The sequence below is a fragment of the Schistocerca nitens genome, chromosome 1 (assembly GCF_023898315.1).
Source record: "Schistocerca nitens isolate TAMUIC-IGC-003100 chromosome 1, iqSchNite1.1, whole genome shotgun sequence".
In the NCBI taxonomy this organism is placed as follows: domain Eukaryota; kingdom Metazoa; phylum Arthropoda; class Insecta; order Orthoptera; family Acrididae; genus Schistocerca; species Schistocerca nitens.
The window spans coordinates 930,642,821-930,666,158 of NC_064614.1; the positions used below are offsets into that span (position 1 = coordinate 930,642,821).

At 40.0% G+C, this 23,338-nt stretch overlaps 1 protein-coding gene across 3 annotated transcripts in view; it reads left to right on the forward strand.

Moving 5' to 3' along the window:
- The window catches only part of LOC126193581 (probable glucosamine 6-phosphate N-acetyltransferase), a 49,825-nt gene extending 33,521 nt beyond the window's left edge, over positions 1 to 16,304 (forward strand). For 2 of the 3 annotated variants that reach the window (XM_049932700.1, XM_049932698.1), the window contains one exon: positions 15,937 to 16,304. In XM_049932700.1, the coding sequence (XP_049788657.1) occupies positions 15,937 to 16,129 (193 nt within the window). In that variant the 3' untranslated portion in view covers positions 16,130 to 16,304. Of the gene's footprint in view, positions 1 to 3,498; positions 3,901 to 15,936 lie in introns of those variants that run through there. The other variant, XM_049932699.1, reaches the window with a different exon arrangement.
- The last annotated feature ends 7,034 nt before the right edge of the window (positions 16,305 to 23,338 follow it).

Below are 23,338 nucleotides of genomic sequence, written 5' to 3' on the forward strand. Positions count from 1 at the left end.
TACAGATAAATGAATACTACTACTACTACTACCACGGTGGTACTACCACCACCACCACCACCACCACCAGTAGTAGTACTACTACTAGTAGTAGTAGTAGTAGTAGTAGTAGCCAATTCCCCTCTTATTCCTCCTCAAAAAAGCTAGTGCTCTTCTCTGATGACCTTGTTGACAAAAAGTTGTCAGTAAACTCTATCCTAGTGTCACCTTGCTTCCTTCCGTTCACCCTTTTCATTCCCCCCACTTCATCTCACTGGCTTGATTGTGTCAAGTAAGGCATAACACTAACATAGAAGATAAATTATTCTTTACTTACTCTAAAAATGCAAGAAATTAGTGTAAATCAACAGCAGTTAAAACAGAGGTTCAAATTACTTTACAAGAAGTTTCTGTCAGCAGCTGGACAAAATACAAATCATTCAGCAATGCAACTCGTGGCACAATATGCAGTACTGCAGGAGCTGCCTGCATAACATTGTAAAAAAAGGGGGGGGGGGGGGGGGAGAGGGAGAGACTATACATGAGAAGATCTGGCCCAGCTGTAATGCAAATGCCTATTTGCTGTATTTTGCAGTTGTATTCATGGTAAAATACTAGATAACACGTGAAAAGTGTGAAATGTCAAAACATAAAACAGAAAAAAATGTGACAGATACACATTACAAACCATTTTATTCAAGGGAATGCAAATTATGATAGTTTCATCTATCATTATGGTAATCATTTTTATCATCTGACATTGACCGTACACAGCTTCACGTCACTTTTTTCTGAACGAAAACATGGAATATAATATCACTGCCTTGAGAAAAGCTACACTGAAGTGCCATAGAAACTGGTATAGGCATGTGTACTCAAGTACAAGCCTATACAAGATGACAAGTGTGTGGCACAGTTGTTAGATTGGTTACTGCTGCTACAATGGCATGTTATCAAGATTTATGAAAGTTTGAACATGGCGTTATAGTCGACGCACTAGCGATGGGACACAGCAACTCCAAGGTAGTGATGAAGTGGGAGTTTTCCTGTATGACCATTTCACAAGTGTACCGTAAATATCAGGAATCCAGTAAAACATCAAATCTCCTTCATCGCCGTGGCCAGGGAAAGATCCTGCAAGAACGGGACCAATGGCGACTGAAGAGAATTGTCCAACGTGACAGACGTGCAACCCTTGTGCAAATTGGCACAGATTCCAGTGCTGGGCCATCAACAAGTGTCAGCATGCAAACCATTCAGCGAAACATCATCTATATAGGCTTTCAGAGCTGATGGCCCACTTGTGTACCCTTGATGACTGTATGACACAAAGCTTTATGCCTCATCTGGGCCCGTCAACACCGACATTGGACTGTTGATGTGTGGAAACATGTTGCCTGGTTAGACGAGTCTCGTTTCAAATTGTGTATAGAAGATGGACATGTACAGGTATGGAGACAACCTCATGAATCCATGGATCCTGTATGTCAGCAGGGGACTGTTCAAGCTGTTGAAGATCATCTAATGGTGTGGGGCGTGTGCAGTTGGAGTGATATAGGAAACTTATACGTCTAGATACAACTCTGACAAGTGACACGTATGTAAGCATCCTGTCTGATCACCTGCACCCATTCATGTTCATTGTTCATTCCTACATACTTGGGCAATTACAGCAGGACACTGCAACAGCCTACATGTCCAGAATTGCTACAGAGTGGCTCCAGGAGCACTCTTCTGAGTTTAAACACTTGCTCTGGTCACCAAACCCACCAGACGTGTACATGACTGAGCATATCAGAGATGCCTTGCAACATGCTGTTCAGAAGAGATTTCCACCCCCTCGTACTGTCATGGATTTATGGACAGTCCTGCAGGATTCATGGTGTCAGTTCCCTCCAGCACTTCCTCAGACATTAGTCGCGTCCATACTGCATCATGTTGCAGCCCTTCTGCCTGCTTGTGCGGGGCCCTTACGTGATAGTAGGCAGGTGTACCAGTTTCTTTGGCTCTTCAGTATAATTCCTTGTATTTTACTTCAAGAAAAATGAGCTTGCTTTGTAGGTCCTCTTCTTTTTAACACTAGGCTGGGAAGATTAGTTTGGACACCACGATATTTTGTTTTATTTCATTGTGCTGCACAATATGCAGTTAAATTCTAATGATTTCAACTTGAAATATATTGTGATGGTTCTTTGTAAGTAACAACCACCCCTTTGTTTGTTACACATGACATTCCTTGAATTCTTAGCTCAGTATTGTTATTCATGTTTCGAATATTGCCTTTCTTTTCCATCATAAAGCAAAGGACACCAAAGACTAACATTGGGAATAACTGAAGTGAAGTAAAATGGGCTATTGCTTATTGCATGTCAGAAAGAGAGTGAGTTACATGAGCTCAGCACATTCATGATGTCCACACTGCGAAACCTAGTGTGGTATTTGAATTATGGAGGCTTCTTTGCTGCTTCCAACCCATCTCAAGTTATTAGTCAAGGCACATTCAACAGCTTACAGGAAAAAGAGCAAAAATATCACATTTTGGCAGTTACAGTGTTTCCCATCTCCAATCTTCAGTTAGCAGATAGAAAAAGCATACACAATTTCTTGAATATTCCTTGCAACAGGTCACAAACTGCTATGTGATGGCAAAGACGTGAGCATTATTTTTCATTTTTTGACTATGATTATTTCATCCCTGTCATGCCATTGCATTTTTCCTTCTCTCTGTTTTGAAAAACAAATTAGACAGATATAGGCTTATAAAATTAAATATTTCTGGCTTCTAGTGATCACATTCTTTAAACTTAACATTTTAAACATGAGACTCTCATGGTACCATCTGTTAGTCTTTATTTTTCTGGTTCTATACCAACTCTGTCACTTATTGGTATTCTGTTTGTACCATCAGCGTATGTTTTCTCTCATCTCCCACCTCCCAATGTTCCCTACATGTATTGCCTATTGTGTTGGCAAACTTCTGATATACTTGTCTGGGATTTCTCAGCTACTGCAATCCACTGTGAATAACCTATACCATATATGTTCCTCTTGACCTGAGATTCGACCTGTTCCATATGTGTACTGTTTGACATGAGATTCTGTGTGACTTGTTTCATTGTTTACTGGTTTTAAAAATTGTTTCATACCATGCTAGCTTTTACATGCAGGTCTTCACCCTTTAGTGAAATAATTAACCTAAGTTATAGGAACAGTTAAATTAATGGCTTCATGGTATTCTTTCTGGTACTTTAATAGGAGCCACCAAGTAATGTACATAGCACTCACAAATTATAGTTAGTAAAATTAATATTGGGAGGAGGTGTATTAAATGACAAAATTTAAAGTTTATTATAACTGAGTCAGCCATAATAACACTAAATAAAGATGTGCATCTTCATCTGTGAGATATTAGCTGTAGAACATGCCCTTAAAGTGGAGGTATCATCATAAAATAATTTTCTGAGGGTTTTGTGTTATTTGGACAGTGTATCTCACTTTTAAAAAAATTCTCCATTACAGAATTGTGACAACCGTTGCATTGTTGGCTAAGACACTGAACTGCTACAAGATCACCCTGGAGTGCAAAGACAAATTAATACCGTTTTATCAAAGCATAGGCTATGTTCTGGAGCCTGGGAATTCAAATTCTATGTCGATACGTTTTGATGCTCCTCAAAAAAAGCACACCCCAAATGCTGCAAAATTATAAGTTTATAAGTTTCCCATATATAATGGATGTAATACGTTGTAACAATTGTACTTAACGTTCTCCTATTGGCATGTGTATTTTGAAATTTAACTTTTATTTAATTTCATTACTTTGGTAATCTGTCCATTTCAATTTAATATAGGAGATTATGAAACTAATGTGTTGACTTTTCATGTGCAGATTTATATCATGCAGCACAATATCTGTAAATGCTTGTGAATGATTTTTGAATTAAACCTAATGTCCTGCATAACAAATTACTTTTAATTTCTTTCACAATACTTCTAACTTTCTTTTTTTATTACCATAGTATTTAGAGTGGTAAGTATTGTACTATAAGCATACACAACATCAGATAGCTTTTTTTCTATATCTGTCTTGTTAATTATAATAGAGGGAAACGTTCCACGTGGGAAAAATATATCTAAAAATAAAGATGCTGTTACTTACCAAACGAAAGTGTTGGTATGTTGATAGGAGACAATAAAAAACACAAACACACACACAAATTTCAAGCTTTCACAACACAAGGTTGCTTCGTCAGGAAAGAGGGAAGGAGAGGCAAAGACGAAAGGATGTGGGTTTTAAGGGAGAGGTTAAGGAGTCATTCCAATCCCGGGAGCGGAAAGACTTACCTCAGGAGGAAAAATGGACAGGTATACACTCGCATGCGCGCGCACACACACACACACACATCCATCCGCACATATACAGACACAAGCAGACATTGTAAAGGCAAAGATGTTGTTGAGTGACAAGTGATGTACGAGGGGCGGCAACTTGAAATTAGCAGAGGTTTAGGCCAGGTGGGTTATGGGAAGAGAGGATATATTGAAGGGCAAGTTCCCATCTCCGGAGTTCTGATAGGTTGGTGTCAGTGGGAAGTATCCAGATAACTCGGACGGTGTAACACTGTGCCAAGATGTGCTGGCCATGCACCAAGGCATGTTTAGCCACAGGGTGATCCTCATTACCAACAAACACTGTCTGCCTGTGTCCGTTCATGCGAATGGACAGTTTGTTGCTGGTCATTCCCACATAGAACGCTTCACAGTGTAGGCATGCCAGTTGGTAAATCACGTGGGTGCTTTCACACGTGGCTCTGCCTTTGATTGTGCACAACTTCCGGGTTACAGGACTGGAGTAGGTGGTGTTGGGAGGGTGCATGGGACAGGTCTTACACCGGGGGCGGTTACAAGGGTAGGAGCCAGAGGGTAGGGAAGGTGGTTTGGGGATTTCATAGGGATGAACCAAGAGGTTACGAAGGTTAGGTGGATGGCGGAAAGACACTCTTGGTGGAGTGGGGAGGATTTCATGAAGGATGGATCTCATTTCAGGGCAGGATTTAAGGAGGTCGTATCCCTGCTGGAGAGCCACATTCAGAGTCTGATCCAGTCCCGGAAAGTATCCCGTCACAAGTGGGGAATTTTTGGGGTTCTTCTTTGGGAGGTTCTGGGTTTGAGGGGATGAAGTGGCTCTGGCTATTTGCTTCTGTACCAGGTTGGGAGGGTAGTTGTGGGATGCGAAAGCTGTTTTCAGGTTGTTTGTGTAATGGTTCAGGGATTCAGGACTGGAGCAGATTCGTTTGCCACAAAGACCTAAGCTATACGGAAGCAACCGTTTGATATGGAATGGGTGGCAGCTGTCATAATGGAGGTAGTGTTGCTTGTTGGTGGGTTTGATGTGGACAGATGTGTGAAGCTGGCCATTCAACAGATGGAGGTCAACGTCAAGGAAAGTGGCATGGGATTTGGAGTAGGACCAGGTGAATCTGATGGAACCAAAGGAGTTGAGGTTAGAGAGGAAATTCTGGAGTTCTTCTTCACTGTGAGTCCAGATCATGAAGATGTCATCAATAAATCTGTACCAAACTTTGGGTTGGCAGGCTTGGGTAACCAAGAAGGCTTCTTCTAAGCGACCCATAAATAGGTTGGCGTACGATGGGGCCATCCTGGTACCCATGGCTGTTTGCTTCAATTGTTGGTATGTCTGGCCTTCAAAAGTGAAGAAGTTGTGGGTTAGGATGAAGCTGGCTAAGGTAATGAGGAAAGAGGTTTTAGGTGGGGTAGCAGGTGATCGGCGTGAAAGGAAGCGCTCCATCGCAGTGAGGCCCTGGACGTGCCTTGTTAATTATGCTGAGCGGCACTGATTTTGTGTATACTCGTAAATGTCAAAATTAGATTACACTAAAAATATTTCATAAAGCTTGCAGTGGTTTTAACTAGGTTCATTTTGTGGCATTGAAATGCAGAATGGAAAGGAGAGGAAAAAAAAGACATTAATGGGGAAATATACTAGTTAGAATCATAGTTCTGGAGCTGCACAAAACAGAGGGAGGATGATTGGAGGTGCTTATATGATGATACAAATAGTGCCTTTTGCATAGAAGGGAGTAAAAAACTTACAGTAATAACTCCTATGTTAGGATTCATTTGTAGATGCCTTTATTATAAGCTGGAGCAGCTGCATAAACTGTTGCTTACGTCAGTGTTTCTAAATGGCATAGCAGAGAAAGACGAGAGGTGTACTCGTAAAAGAATAGTTCACTGGAAGTCTTTAATTGTGCACAATTGTGAATCACTTTGTAGTGAGTGGTTTTTTATCATAACTAATGAAATAAAGGCTCTGTGAGTGTTTCTCTTTGTGTGAATGCATTTTAGTGATTAAATAACTGTTTTGAAGTCAGCAGTAAAGAGTTGAGATTGTGTAAAAATGTATGTCGTTATCACATTCCTTCACTATACTTTACTCAACATGTTGCAAGGGCCTTATCGACCATACACCTGCACTATGAACCTCTTCCACTTCTGTCTGTCCAGTGCACTGTAGCTTTTCCAGTTTTTGTTCAAGGAAATCCTGTCCTGTTTCCGAGGCTGGCGTTGAGTATCCTGACCGTTTCGTATTTTTACATGAGTGGGTTGGTAGCCCTCTGCACAACCCCCAACCTGGAGGACCAGTAGTCTTGACTTTGGGGTACTCTACCCATAGGAGGGTTGCCTTCACTGCGGCTGAGTAAGCCTCTCCTGCCCGTGCTAGTTTTGGTCCACCCCAGTTCGGTGGTTTTGTTTTTCTTTCATCAGTGGTGGCAAAGGACATCCTTTCGTGGTTACCTTCAGCCTAGGTAATAGAAAGAAGTCACAGGCAGTCATGTCCAGTGAATATGGCGGCTGAGGCAAGATAGTGGATTTGTTTTTTTGCCAAAAAATTGCGAAAATGCGTTGAGCTGTAAGCGGGAGTGTTATCATGATGCAATTTCCCTAACTCCAAAACTCCAATCATTTTCTTTTGATTGCTTCATGCAAAAGGCACATAACCTCCAGATCGTATGACTGACTCATGATACCAGTATACCCATGTTTTGTCATCTGTTTTAACCTTGTCTAGAAGTTCTGAATTGCTGTCGACTTCATTCTGCAATTCCTGACCGATGTCTACAGGATGTCATTTTTGGTCAGAATTCGACAATTTTGGATCAGCAACCTGTCTGATGGTTATTCAGCGATTTTTCCAGAACCATTTTCTTTACTTCTTCCACATTGTTATCAGTAATTGATGAGCTAATGTGCGCAGGGTGGTTGTCATCTTCAACTCTACACTCTTTTAAACAGTTATATAACTCATAGAGCCTTGTTACTCACAGTAGATTCACCAAAAGCTGCAGTCAACATTTCAAGTGCAGTGCTGCACTTTATTTCATTTTTCAAGCAACATTTAATGCAAATTCTTTGCTCCATCTTTTTCTAAAGTAAAAATTCATCAAACACTAAAAAGCTTTTATAACCTTTTCAATGTCAGCAATAAACTAAATATTCAAAACAGCCAAAAATGTGAATGTACATCAAGTACGTGAGTATCAACTAGAGAAAAAAATTGTAAATTGGATGTATAGAACTTGTTAAATTAAAAAAATACTTGTTAATTTTGTATCACACCTCATATGTCAAAATACATAAAGGCAGAAGAAAGAGAACTAAAATGTATGTTCTGACTATTGTTGTCCAATATTTTGAAAAATAAGACAGGATTAGCATTTAAATTTAAAAGTGTATCAGGTTTGAAATGAGAACTGTCCAGACATCATACACTGTTGCAGGAACAATAGCATAATACTAATGTTGCAGTGCCAATGGAATTAATTCTTGAATAAATCGTAGCTTTCTCAAAGACTTCCAGTACATTCATAAGTGCACTGATTCTGAAAATCCACAATGCCTCCATACCATTGCTTCAGAGTTTGGAATGTACTTGATAAATTTGAACATCAGACCATAATCATATTTTATCATTTGCTCCTTTTAAGATCAGTAGTACATGGTACTGTATCTGATTAAATTGCTCTTCAACATTGGTGTAAGTCAGTAAATAAGAAGTTGGATCTCATTTGCATAAAAAGTTGATATCCTAGTGAGGAATATAATGAAAATATTCTAGGAAAGGATTCATATCTGTCAAAAGCTTAATATTTTCAGAGTTCTTTAACATGCATAAACCTATTAGAGAGAGAGAGAAATATAGTATCGCTAAATACTGCTGTTACGCGACATATTAAGTGTCTATAGGCTATCAAGAGCTTTGAATGACTTAAGATAAAATAAGGCAGAAGGGGAAGATAACATCCCATCAGAATTTCTAAAATCATTGGGGGAAGTGGCAACAAAATTACTATTAATGTTGGTGTGTAGAATGTGTGAGACTGGTGATATACCATCAGACTTGTGGAAAAACATCATCCATACAATTTGAAGGATAGCAAGAGTTGACAAATGCTAGAATTATAGCACAATCAGCTTAACAGCTTGCGCATCCAAGCTGCCGACAAGAATAATATACGAAGAATAGAACAGAAATTAAACATCTGTTAGATGACAAATCAGTTTGACTTAAGGAAAGGTAAAGCACAATAGAGGCAGCTCTGAAGTCACAGTTGATAGTGGAAGCAAGACTGAAGAAAAATCAAGACACATTCATAGGATTTATTGACCTGGAAAAAGCGTTACACAATGTAAAATGATGCAAGTGTTCAAGATTCTGAGAAGTAGGGATAAGCTATAGGGAATGATCGGTTAGTATACAGTATGTACAAGAACCAAGGGGGAGTAACAAGACAAAGAATGAAGTGCTCAGATTAGAAAGAGTGTAAGACAAGGATGTAGTCTTTCGCCCCCACTGTTGAACCTATTCATCAAAGAAGCAATGACAGAAATAAAAGAAAGATTCTAGAGTGGGTTTAAAATTCAGTGTGGAAGGATATCAATGATAGATTCATTGATGACATTGTTATCCTCAGTGAAAGTGAAGAAGATGACCAGATCTGTTGATTGGAATGAACAGTCTAATGTATAGAGTACATGGATTGAGAACAAATTGAAGAATGACAAAACTAATGAGAATTAGTAGAATGAGAACAGTAAGAAACTTAGCATCAGGATTGGGTATCACAAAGTTGGCAGAATTAAGGAATTGTGCTACCTGGGCAGCAAAATAGCCCATGATGGACAGAGCAAGGAGGGCATAAAAAGCAGAATAGCAGTGGCAAAAAAAGCACTCCTGGCAAAGAGACGTCTGCTAATATCAAACTTAGGCCTTAATTATAGGAAGAAATTTCTGAGAGATTGTGTGTTTGGAGCACAACATTGTATGTTAGTGGAATTGGTCTGTGGGACAACCAGAACAGAAGAGAATTGAAGCATATGAGGTGTGGTGGTACAGAAGAATGTTGAAAATTAGGTGGAAAGGATATATGTGGAAAACACTGACAAGAAGAAGGGACAATATGATAGGACACCTGGTGCTAGCGGGAGCTATAGAGGGTAAAAACTCGAGGAAGTCCGAGATCAAAATACATCCTGCAAATAATTGAGGATGTAGGTTGCAGTTGCTACTCTGAGATGAAAAGGTTGGCACAGGAGAGGAATTTGTGGTGGGCCAAATAAAATCAATGAGAAGACTGATGATTTAAAAAGGATAGAATTATTTTCCTGTAGAGTCAATATGCAAATTGGAGGATTTGTAACATCATTAAAAGTTTTAAAAAAATATATGAAACAAGTTGTTGTGTAAATCAGGAATATGTACTTGAGACATTTTGCTGAAAAATGTATGACATAATTTTTAACAATGTACAGTATACATTTATGAGTTACCTGTTAAACAAGAGAAAACTATAAAGACTCATTTCAATTCATAATTCACTGAAATAAAATAAATGTAATAGATGATTATGAAATTAGTTAAATGTCGTTACTTGAAATGGTATCAATGAAATCTGTTCAGGAATGTTAAGTGAAATTAAAATTTATGATAAACAAGATATGAACCTGCATCAGCTGCTTTCCATGAGCTGTAGTCTTAAACATTAGGCTACCTGAACAATAGAAGAAAATGTCATTGCCAGTGAGACTTTGAATAAAGTTTTCTGGATGTAGCAACAAAAATGGAGTCACATACTTCAGTTGGAAATGCAAAGGGCTATGTTGAAAATGTTATCCTGAAAAACAGTTTAAAGAGTGGAAGTTTTTAATGTTTATCAAATTCTCAAAAACAAAACCTTATGTAATGCTGATGGAATCCTGTCTTGAGTTCTGAAAAGTTCTGATTTCTAGTGATATATGTCATACAAAGTCTACTGAGATTAAATTATGCTATTATTAAGCTTATGTGTAAGAAGGGTGATGAAAATTTAAATAAATATTGTACAGTTTCCATAATAACACCTTATCCAAAATCCATGAGAACACAATGGACATTTCAGGATAGGAGCAACAAACAAAAATTAGGACTATAAACCACTGACCCTCAAGCCTCTTTTACATGTGCAACATAGTTGTCTCATTCGCCTACTTGTGACAAGTAAATCCACTGCAGTAAATTTTATTCATGTGATGAATGGTCATTTTTGTTTACACGTCAGTGCCAATAAAGAGTGTATTGTGAGAATTGTCTCCTCTTTAGCCTAGCACCTGAATGGTGAAAGTCGGGTTATGAGGGACCATCCTTTTTCAGGAAAAAACTAGTAATGTATGTAGGAATAAACAATAATAATAGAGTTCATTATGGTCCAAAGCAAAATTTATTGTGGATATTCTTGACAAAGATCTATGGTAAATTCTCTGCATTCCTGAGAATGGATGGGGAATGTCATCCAAACATTTCAAAACATCTGCGTTCATCTGTTTGAGAAAATATGTACGTTACAGGCATGTCAAAGAACATTTAGAAGGAAGCAAATAGTGTCTTTTTACTTTACCCATTGTGTCTTGCTTTCTTCTAAGGACCACATAATGTCTAAAATTACTTTTCTTATTAAAGGGATCTGACTTTGTCACTTTTAAATAATTTTCATTAATTTATCAGTTATCTTATTTATCCATACTGCAACGTTTTTCTTGGTGTGGGTATTATAAAACATTAGTACCTTACTGCTCTTAACATTTTATCTGTCATGTGGGAGAATACTAGTAAAATAATAATAGTAATACTGATATCATGTAAGTTGCTGTGTGATACATAGACATACACAACACTGTATGGTTTGCTTTCAAGGTACCACTTTTTGTCCTGATTTAATTACACATTCTTTCACTGATGCACAAGTTCACATACTTGCAGTGACAGCAGTAGCCTCTTGTAGAGGTGGTGCAATTAAGTAGAACCAGGATGTTTAGTTACTGATGGAGTGGTAAATGAGGATAGCAGTGTGAGATATCAAAGTTGTATAAGAGGTATCCAAAGTTACAAATAGAATTCCGGGGTGAATATGAGGAACTGGATGCTTGCTATGGAGAAAGTGAATTATCTGAACTGACAAAGGTAGAATGAGTAGAATTCATCTGTGACAGAAGGCAAAATATTATGAAAGAGTTATAGAAAATGAAAATAATTTTAAAAAAGGATGTCAGTGTAGTGACAGTAGTAAAGAAAGGACTTAAATCATTTAAAACTTGAAAGAGTCAGTGTAGAATATCTTCTGTTTCCTGTATTTGTAGCTGAAGCAGGAATTAATTCTGTCACACCATGCACTGTCCAGATGCTTTTGTGCAGGTCACTTTTTGTAAGTTCTCAAGTATGTTTGATCCGCCTTAACACACAAATATCAGTGGAAGTCATTAAAGTCCAAATACTTTTCGTTAAGTGCCCAATTACTTCTTCAACATTAAAAATTGACAATAATTAAAGTTTTCTGCTGTTTAATGGAATGTCTTGCATTTTACTTTTGTTATTGCTTCATATTGGAAATAAATTCTGCATGATGTAAAATATGTAGTATTTGTTTATTTGCAATAATTTTCCAAAATTAGCTCCAAAGCCATTTAGGTTTGTACAACAAACAAAATAACACTGACTACTGCAGCACACAAACAGGAGTTTACAAGCAGTGCAAAAGTGTTGAATTTTTTTGTGTAAATGGAAATTTGAACTAGAAAAGAGTACCGGTAATTATTGAACATCTCAGATAACTAACTTCAACAACTTGTGTTCTTCTCGTACTTGTTAGTTTTAGAAACAAATGAAGAACATCTTAATAATATATGTTGCTCATTTACTCTCAGTAATGTCCTGTGGCATAGCGGTGGTTTTTTTTTTTTAAGCTCATCACATAAAAAGAAAGTACTGATGGCAGAAAAATGACTCATCACTAAAGCTATCGGTAGCTGAGAAATGTATTAAACTTGCAAGCAGAAGAAGCACCTTTGATTGTTGCTCAGTAACATATCTGACTGTAGGAAACTAAATGAGTACCAAAGGACAATTTCTGTCCCTGAATGACAATGCTGGGGTTCAGGCTTGTCTGCTTGAAACCAATAGAGAGTGAGAGAGGGGGACAAACACGTCTGAAATCTTGACTGAAAAAAGAGTAGTAGTCAGCAGGGTACTCAACAACAGAAATTCTATGCAGGTTATTTCAAAAGTACTTCAGCCACCTAAGATTGACACCAGAACAACTTGTATACCGTGTCAGAGTTCAAGATGGCACGTGGAAAGAAGATACACTAATGCATGAAGCATTACCATCAGAACTGAAATTGGAAAACAGATAGTGTTGGAGATTTTTATTCCTCACTCGTATACTACCTATATTGCATTACAAAAAGTCCACAGTGTCCAAATTTATTCCAGATCTTTATAATGTCACCTATTTGGGGAGTTTCTTATCTCCAGTTTTCAGGCATAAACCTTTAATTTCGTACAAATTAAATTTTCTAATTCCATCATTAGTGCCACACTGTATTCTTTAGGCATCTTCCACATTTCCACAGCTGTGCTTTCAGTGAAGGCAATCACTTCAAGACGGCATCATACTGATGCAAGGGCATCAAATAAGTTTCTAAATTCAGAAAGGGATATTTATTAATCATGTATTAATATTTCTCACAGAATGTATTTTGGTCAGTAACTGCAACATCATCAATCTTCAAAATGTTCTTCCTGTGACGTAGGATTGTCTCAATGCAGCACTTTGCCACTCTAGACCATTTTTTGCACTTCTTTGTATTTGTCTTCCTGCACATTCCTCCACTAATTTCAGCTGCTCTAAATAGAAAACTCTTCCTTGGGTTCTGTGATTTTATTGTTGATTAATATTTTTTTAGTATGCCGGCTATGTATTATTTTTAGCCCTACTTTCAAAGTTGGTCTGTTAAGTTATTCCAGTCATTATTGAAGTTTATCTGCAGGGTCAAAAGCAAATGAATGTAGTTTAGGTATGCTCCACTAACATAGCCCTTCCTCATTTTGCAGTGTGAGGAACTGAAAATTTTCTGTAAGACTGTGATTACAGTTTTGCTCATGTGGAAGCTTCTTGTACGAGGAATTTTTCTGAATAACAGAGCCTGGAATCAGCTTGGCCAGTTTGCAAACTGATCACACACCAGAAGAGTCCTCAATCACCCCTCACTCAATATTGTAATTCAACAATCTGTCTTTGTGCCACACATAATAAATTTAGTTGGAGCACTCCAGACTTTGGTTCATTACGCTGTCTGAAGTGTGAATTGGTGAGCAGCTCACCTACATTTGTCTGTCTCCAAGCGATACATAAAGATTGTGTAGATACTGATACCTGCACAGTGTTAACATATGGATTGGATACTGGATTCCACCCTGGCTGGTTTCCGTAATACCCATTAAGAGGTAATTAAGGGCCTCTCCCTGTGTCTCTTAGTTAAGGCAGCTTCCACAGTTATTAATTTTATACATTTTGCATCAGTGTTTTAGCCTAAATTGCCAGTAGTGTTTGTAGTTATAAAAATAAGGAAACATTACAACGGTCATGGGGATTGAGTAATCCTGAAATCTGCACTATAATGTGGAGCTCATTTGTACATAAATCAATCAGTACAGAGTAGTACAGAATACATTATGATGTTGTGGTGGGTTATCAACTAACCTACTACAATTTGTGTTAATTTAAACCATTATTTTTTTACATAAGTGACTGTAATTTTCATATGCTTGTTTGTTGAATTGCTTAAAAATATTCCTCACATTGTCTGCTGCACAGCAAAATATTATCATAAAGTTTCTAGGGGCTGTGATGGACTATTCCTAACTCTTTAGACTTTTATTAACAGTCTCTTTGAGAAAAAATACAGATTATGAAGAATAAGTCCTGGATTTCTTAAGCCTTTTACTTTTTTAAAACTATTGGAACATACCTTTACATTTCATATGAGGGTTATGCTGAAAGTTTTTAGGAGAAATTCGGAAAGAAGTTTTGTTTACAATGTAACTGTTACAACTTTTCAAACTACTCTCCATAAATACTTATGCATTTTTCCATCCTTTGAAACCACATTGAAAATACCTCAGTCGAAACTTCTTTGGGGAAACCACTTTGAGCACTGTTGCATGCTGCAATAGCCTCTTCATCATATGAAAAACACTGCCCACAAATGTTTTTCTTTCGCCTTTGAGAACAGGAAGGAATCATACAGGACCAGGCTAGATGAATAGGGTGGGTTCAGTAAAACACCTTTTCCTTCTACAAGAAGTCCATTGTTCTGGCAGCTGTGCGCACTGGGGCATTGTCGTGATGCAGAAGAAGGTGACCACTCTTTGATCTCTATGTGGCAATGACTTTCAGCACACATTCTGTCTCGTTCCACTCGGCATTGACAGTTCAAGCTGTGTTCAAGGTCACAGAGGTGAGATGACCCATCGTGGTGCAGAAAGTGGTCACCATCTTCTTTCCAGAGCTCATACTTCTCCAAATTTCGTGGGTGGTTCCTCACTGGGAATGCATCATACTGAAGACTCTGTGTTTCAGAATCATACTGGTACACCCATATTTCACCACCTATGACAATATTGTAAATGTCTTCAGACTGCCCTTGTCAAATTTTTCAAGCATAAACATCACCAATCCATTCTTGTGCATTGTAGGGCTTTTGTCAAAAAATGTGGCACCCATTGGACACATCTCTTGTCTAGACCTAAATGGTAGTGAACAATAATCTGTGCTGTAGTCAATCCAATATTTAGAATCCCTTCAGTGTCACAAACTGTGAGATGAGGATCATCTTCCTGTGAGATATCATTTTGCATGCAGCATTAATGTTTCCTTGGCTTACTGTCATTGCAGAGCATCCGGGACAAGGTTCATCTTCAGGAGATTCCTGACCCCCTTGAAAACTTATGAAACTAATTTCCAGTGGTAGCTCTAGAACATGCACCAGAAAATTATTCTTCCACCTATAACCCCCCCCCCCCTTTTTAGTCATAATATATCATCACATGAAAATCACAGCACGACAGATCCATCATGCACTCTGCCTGACTCAATACTACCTGTGTTTTCACTCACAGTTCACAGCATGGTTTGAAATCTAGTAGTTGGGGAACTGTATGCTCTAAGGCTGAAAACCAGTACCCTTTCAAACTAAAATAATTCAATTGTCATTAGACTTGCAGTTTAAGAGCTGCTAAACACTTTGGGTACAGCCCCTGTTGTCTCATTTGATTCCATAATCCTAATGTCCATAATTAGATAGACTGTATAATCAGATGTTATATATGAATCCTTTTCTTTAAAAAATATTGGAACAGATCACAACATTCCATATCTCATTCATAATCTTAATGTACACAGTTAGGTGGAGTGTGTAATCAAATATCAAGTATGTGCACTGTATGAAAAAGAGTACTAACTGTAGCCTCTGGAAACAAATCTCTTTTTTTACTATATTGCATTGTCAGTAGCTAAGATAAAATTGTTTTGAATTGCATTTGTTTCATGAATCTTCTTTCAGAATTGTGGCAACTGTTGAGTTGCTGGCTAGACAATTGAATTGCTACAAGCTCACTCTGGACTGCAAAGATGATCTGATTCCTTTCTATGAGAATCTTGGGTATGAACTGCAGCCTGGCAATTCAAACTACATGTCGATGCGCTTTCAGAATCAATCTCCAAAATTATTCAAAATGTTGAGATCAAAATTGTAAATATCTTTAGGTTAAGCCATGTTATGTGTAACTGTCAGTGAAGTAAAATGAAAGAGAAGTATTAATTAATGTAAATACACACATAACATGTTCTCATGTGAACTTTAAAATAATTTTCAAATTATTTCAATATATTTCATTGTTCACTTGAAAAATAAAGACTGAATAAAGTTAACTGTCTTATTATTGCATGAACTTCAGCTGCGAGTTGGTCATAGAAAATTACTTAACTCCTGCTTTGTACTTAACTGAAGCTAACAGTATCCAGTGTTATGATAAAATATTGTTTTGAATGCCATGAAATGTAAATGTAGTTACAAATGGCGAAATTTTCTCTTGTGCATAATTTATAATTTGTGTAACAGAAATAAAACAACTGAAGCCAGTAATGCTGCTGTTAATTTTAATGAAGGTGATGTGATATCTTCCATGTGGTCAATGTTAAATTTCCAGTACTTGTGGCACTTTATCCCAGAACACTTTTAAGTTATTGACTTCCGTGTGTCTAAGTAACTAGAGAACTGAAATTACAGCAAAAAATTTGTAATACTTTTTTCTGTGTTCTTGACGTACAGACTAAAATTTCTATATATTGTGTTAATTATTTCTTCTTACACTGTTTGGTAGAACAACTTCATATTTATGAATGAACAGCCCAAAAATGTGTATGCTCTACAGTATTACTTAGTTAAGTGGTAGCCAGTTACTATCTGATGACCTTGTAAACTAATAAATTAGCACTGTAGAACATCCTCATTTTCATGCTTTCCAATTAATTTTGTAAATTGTATTCCATGCACATACAATAGCATTGTGAATATGTACCTTGTAGCATCTGCAACTGTGGAAGGATTAGTATAAAACACATTGTTCCCACGGAGAACAAAAGCTTAAATGTTGTAATAACAATAATTCATACTTCGTAAAAGAGCAATTACAAATTTCATATCAGGTGAGACTAGGCTGTTGTAATGCTGCCCCAATCGGCCAGAGGCGCAACTCTCTTGACACACTTTGGCAGGTGCATGTAGGCTAACAGCAAGTCAGTTGCATTGCACACATTCTTTGCATGTGTGAGCTACTTAACCATACCTGCTCCTGTGTGCTTGGGCAGTGGAGTATGACCTTGCACATAATGACCTGGCTGCAAGGCTGTCCACACCTCAGCAAGGCTACCCTCCAGTGGGCATGCGAGCTGGAACAGCCTAAGATAGAGGATACAAATTTACTGTTAGCATTTCTTTGAATTTTCCATTCCTTGTATAGTGATATACCGAATGTAACTTAATCTAATGCCATTTAAATCATGTTCAGTATCTATTTGTTAACTCGATATTTAAGGAACTAAGTAACACGCAGAAAAATTTGCACATGTCTCTCTCCTAAAATAAGTATCCTAAGCCAGTAATTTTCAAAACGAGCAGAAAGTCGCCCAAAGAGATTTTTTGTTGAACAGTTAATGTTAATAACATGTCCCAACAAAATAAATATTATCTCAATGTACAGGTGTAGAAAATGCCACAGAGCAGTGGCAAATTGTTTACTGTGTGGAGGCTGTCTATCTTTTATATTGTGTAGGAGGCTGTGATGCATCCAGCCTAAAAGCAGATGTGGCTGAGCTTAAATTGTGTAGTAGCTTTAAATATCACTCCACAGTGCAAGGGGAAGAGCAGCTGTTCTTGAAAGTTAATGCTGATAGAGCAGTAGCACAGCTGAATGGTGATTGAATAAGGCGCATTGCTAGTAAAATATATTCTTGACTGATAGCCTGTAACACACTACTTGTTGGGATGTGTAACAAAATTACAACAGTTGAATGCTGCAGCTGATAGTGGTTGAATCAGAAATAGGATAGATTGCTGGACTATGATGAAGCCTGCCAAATCACGTAAGAGTTTTAAAAGATCTTGCAAGTCTTTTACATTTAGTCTAGATGTCTTGCAACAGTTTCAGTGCTCTGGAGATGCGACAAAGTATGGAGACAGAAAGTAGTACAGAAATCTCTAGGTACCTGGTAAATAGTATTTTTAAGTCACGTGTGGATGTCAGCAATGTCACTGGTCATTCAGTCTCTTTGGGGGGATATATATATATATATATATATATATATATATATATATATATATATATATATATATATGTATGTATATAAAATAGAGGGACACATTCCTCGTAGGAAAAATATATCCAAAAACAAAGATGATGTGACTTACCAAATGAAAGCGCTGGCAGGTCGACAGACACACAAACAAACACAAACATACACACAAAATTCAAGCTTTCGCAACAAACTGTTGCCTCATCAGGAAAGAGGGAAGGAGAGGGAAAGACGAAAGGATGTGGGTTTTAAGGAAGAGGGTAAGGAGTCATTCCAATCCCGGGAGCGGAAAGACTTACCTTAGGGGGAAAAAAAGGACGGGTATACACTCGCACACACACACATATCCATCCACACATATACAGACACAAGCAGGCATATTTAAGACTAAGAGTTTGGGCAGAGATGTCAGTCGAGGCAGAAGTGCAGAGGCAAAGATGTTGTTGAATGACAGGAGAGGTATGAGTGGCGGCAACTTGAAATTAGCTGAGATTGAGGCCTGGTGGATAACGGGAAGAGAGGATATATTGAAGAGCAAGTTCCCATCTCCGGAGTTCGGATAGGTTGGTGTTAGTGGGAAGTATCCAGATAACCCGGACGGTGTAACACTGTGCCAAGATGTGCTGGCCGTGCACCAAGGCATGTTTAGCCACAGGGTGATCCTCATTACCAACAAACACTGTCTGCCTGTGTCCATTCATGCGAATGGACAGTTTGTTGCTGGTCATTCCCACATAGAATGCGTCACAGTGTAGGCAGGTCAGTTGGTAGATCACGTGGGTGCTTTCACACGTGGCTCTGCCTTTGATCGTGTACACCTTCCGGGTTACAGGACTGGAGTAGGTGGTGGTGGGAGGGTGCATGGGACAGGTTTTACACTGGGGGCGGTTACAAGGGTAGGAGCCAGAGGGTAGGGAAGGTGGTTTGGGGATTTCATAGGGATGAACTAAGAGGTTACGGAGGTTAGGTGGACGGCGGAAAGACACTCTTGGTGGAGTGGGGAGGATTTCATGAAGGATGGATCTCATTTCATGGCAGGATTTGAGGAAGTCGTATCCCTGCTGGAGAGCCACATTCAGAATCTGATCCAGTCCCGGAAAGTATCCTGTCACAAGTGGGGCACTTTTGTGGTTCTTCTGTGGGATGTTCTGGGTTTGAGAGGATGAGGAAGTGGCTCTGGTTATTTGCTTCTGTACCAGGTCGGGAGGGTAGTTGCGGGATGCGAAAGCTGTTGTCAGGTTGTTGGTGTACTGCTTCAGGGATTCCAGACTGGAGCAGATTCGTTTGCCACGAAGACCTAGGCTGTAGGGAAGGGACTGTTTGATGTGGAATGGGTGGCAGCTGTCGTAATGGAGGTACTGTTGCTTGTTGGTGGCTTTGATGTGGACGGACGTGTGAAGCTGGCCATTGGACAGGTGGAGGTCAACATCAAGGAAAGTGGCATGGGATTTGGAGTAGGACCAGGTGAATCTGATGGAACCAAAGGAGTTGAGGTTGGAGAGGAAATTCTGGAGTTCTTCTTCACTGTGAGTCCAGATCATGAAGATGTCATCAATAAATCTGTACCAAACTTTGGGTTGGCAGGCCTGGGTAACCAAGAAGGCTTCCTCTAAGCGACCCATGAATAGGTTGGCGTACGAAGGGACCATCCTGGTACCCATGGCTGTTCCCTTTAATTGTTGGTATGTCTGGTCTTCAAAAGTGAAGAAGTCAGCTTTCAGACAACACCACATACAAAGTTTGCCAAGGTAATCCCATTCCTGATGTCCAGGCGGAGCTTCAAGGAATCCTCAGAACCTTAGGCCCCCCCTACAAAACCTTTCACCTGACTCCATCAACCTCCTGACCCCACCGACACCCCGCACCCCTACCTTCTACCTTCTTCCTAAAATTCACAAACCCAATCATCCCGGCCGCCCCATTGTAGCTGGTTACCAAGCCCCCACAGAACGTATCTCTGCCTACGTAGATCAATACCTTCAACCCATTACATGCAGTCTCCCATCCTTCATCAAAGACACCCACCACTTTCTCGAACGCCTGGAATCCTTACCCAATCCGTTACCCCCAGAAACCATCCTTGTAACCATTGATGCCATTTCCTTATACACAAATATCCCGCACGTCCAGGGCCTCGCTGCGATGGAGCACTTCCTTTCACGCCGATCACCTGTCACCCTACCTAAAACCTCTTTCCTCATTACCTTAGCCAGCTTCATCCTGACCCACAACTTCTTCACTTTTGAAGGCCAGACATACCAACAATTAAAGGGAACAGCCATGGGTACCAGGATGGCCCCTTCGTACGCCAACCTATTCATGGGTCGCTTAGAGGAACCCTTCTTGGTTACCCAGGCCCGCCAACCCAAAGTTTGGTACAGATTTATTGATGACATCTTCATGATCTGGACTCACAGTGAAGAAGAACTCCAGAATTTCCTCTCCAACCTCAACTCCTTTGGTTCCATCAGATTCACCTGGTCCTACTCCAAATCCCATGCCACTTTCCTTGATGTTGACCTCCACCTGTCCAATGGCCAGCTTCACACGTCCGTCCACATCAAAGCCACCAACAAGCAACAGTACCTCCATTACGACAGCTGCCACCCATTCCACATCAAACGGTCCCTTCCCTACAGCCTAGGTCTTCGTGGCAAACGAATCTGCTCCAGTCTGGAATCCCTGAAGCAGTACACCAACAACCTGACAACAGCTTTCGCATCCCGCAACTACCCTCCTGACCTGGTACAGAAGCAAATAACCAGAGCCACTTCCTCATCCTCTCAAACCCAGAACATCCCACAGAAGAACCACAAAAGTGCCCCACTTGTGACAGGATACTTTCCGGGACTGGATCAGATTCTGAATGTGGCTCTCCAGCAGGGATACGACTTCCTCAAATCCTGCCCTGAAATGAGATCCATCCTTCATGAAATCCTCCCCACTCCACCAAGAGTGTCTTTCCGCCGTCCACCTAACCTTCGTAACCTCTTAGTTCATCCCTATGAAATCCCCAAACCACCTTCCCTACCCTCTGGCTCCTACCCTTGTAACCGCCCCCGGTGTAAAACCTGTCCCATGCACCCTCCCACCACCACCTACTCCAGTCCTGTAACCCGGAAAGTGTACACGATCAAAGGCAGAGCCACGTGTGAAAGCACCCACGTGATCTACCAACTGACCTGCCTACACTGTGACGCATTCTATGTGGGAATGACCAGCAACAAACTGTCCATTCGCATGAATGGACACAGGCAGACAGTGTTTGTTGGTAATGAGGATCACCCTGTGGCTAAACATGCCTTGGTGCACGGCCAGCACATCTTGGCACAGTGTTACACCGTCCGGGTTATCTGGATACTTCCCACTAACACCAACCTATCCGAACTCCGGAGATGGGAACTTGCTCTTCAATATATCCTCTCTTCCCGTTATCCACCAGGCCTCAATCTCCGCTAATTTCAAGTTGCCGCCACTCATACCTCACCTGTCATTCAACAACATCTTTGCCTCTGCACTTCTGCCTCGACTGACATCTCTGCCCAAACTCTTAGTCTTAAATATGCCTGCTTGTGTCTGTATATGTGTGGATGGATAAGTGTGTGTGTGCGAGTGTATACCCGTCCTTTTTTTCCCCCTAAGGTAAGTCTTTCCGCTCCCGGGATTGGAATGACTCCTTACCCTCTCCCTTAAAACCCACATCCTTTCGTCTTTCCCTCTCCTTCCCTCTTTCCTGATGAGGCAACAGTTTGTTGCGAAAGCTTGAATTTTGTGTGTATGTTTGTGTTTGTTTGTGTGTCTGTCGACCTGCCAGCGCTTTCATTTGGTAAGTCACATCATCTTTGTTTTTGGATCTCATATTGAATATTAAGGTGGTGGAGAGGGGGGGCGGGGGGCAATGTGCCAGCAGCAGTTTCAACCATAATATTAGTTATGCAATTGATGAGAGCTGAATGTAGCATTCTCACGATCAAGTAAATGCAGAGCTAGATGAAGTTTTGCCTTTCGCTCACTCAGAATGTACATGGTATGATTTATTCTGAGTGTTTCCAATAAGAAGTTACTTGCAAGATTAAATTACAAATTGATACCTTGCAACCAGAGTATTGTCTGTCCAATCCCTGTTATTTCTGTTGTTTTCATTAAGTCTTGTTAGGATATAATTTACTGAAAGACAGATCTGCCTGACAACTATACTATAGCTGACCCCAGGGGCGGAGGGGTTGCAATGATATCAGGATGGCAGACAGCAGAGGACTGAGGCGGGTGCAGACTCAGAAAGTTGTGGCTGTCAAAATTATTTTATTTTCTACTCGTACATTAATGCTGCATCGGTGCAGGTTAGTGACCATGCCCTCACACCAAGGAAAGAGGGCTGGTCGTCCGTCAGCTAGAGTCCGGCCAGCTTGCTGCAACACGCGCATGCCCAGCTTTGTTGAAACCAGTGCACTGTTCTTGGCATGCAACTCCCTTGTGTGAGTCGCTCCACAAATACCTGGTGTCAGTGCCAAATGTAGATGGTTGGCAATCTTGCTGTGGTAGCCAGCTCTACGGGAAATGACTGCATCCCAACTGCCCTTGATGCTTAGTGGCAAGGTGTGCTCACAGCAGTGGGTGGAAAATGGCTGCCGTGCATGGGATGCCACCAACTTTCTCTGGGCAGGAGTCTGCCTGCTGTTGGAGAGAGCATGAAAGGCCCAATGCACTATGGCATTAAGCCCATAGGTCAGACTTAATGCTGCAAGCTGGTACTGCAACGAAGCCTCGGAATGCATGACTGGTGCTGGTGGCATAGCCCTCAAATCCTGGCAGAACTTTTTGGCTGGAAATGAATATGCTACGACAATAACAGCTATTTATACCAGATAGTAGCACACCTTTTATGCCAATGTGCCACTTTTCATCACATTCCCTGCAACCTCACTGAAAACTGCTGGTGGAGAAATCCCCTTGCCTGTGCTGTGGATTAAGGCTGCACTGACAGGTTTCACTAGGTGAGCCTGGCCCATCTCACAGTAATTCAAGAGCTCCATTGTTATTAACAACATGACAGTACCTTGTGCTCACCAGTTACTTTAAGTTATAAGCCTTATGTACTAGATTTCTTTGCA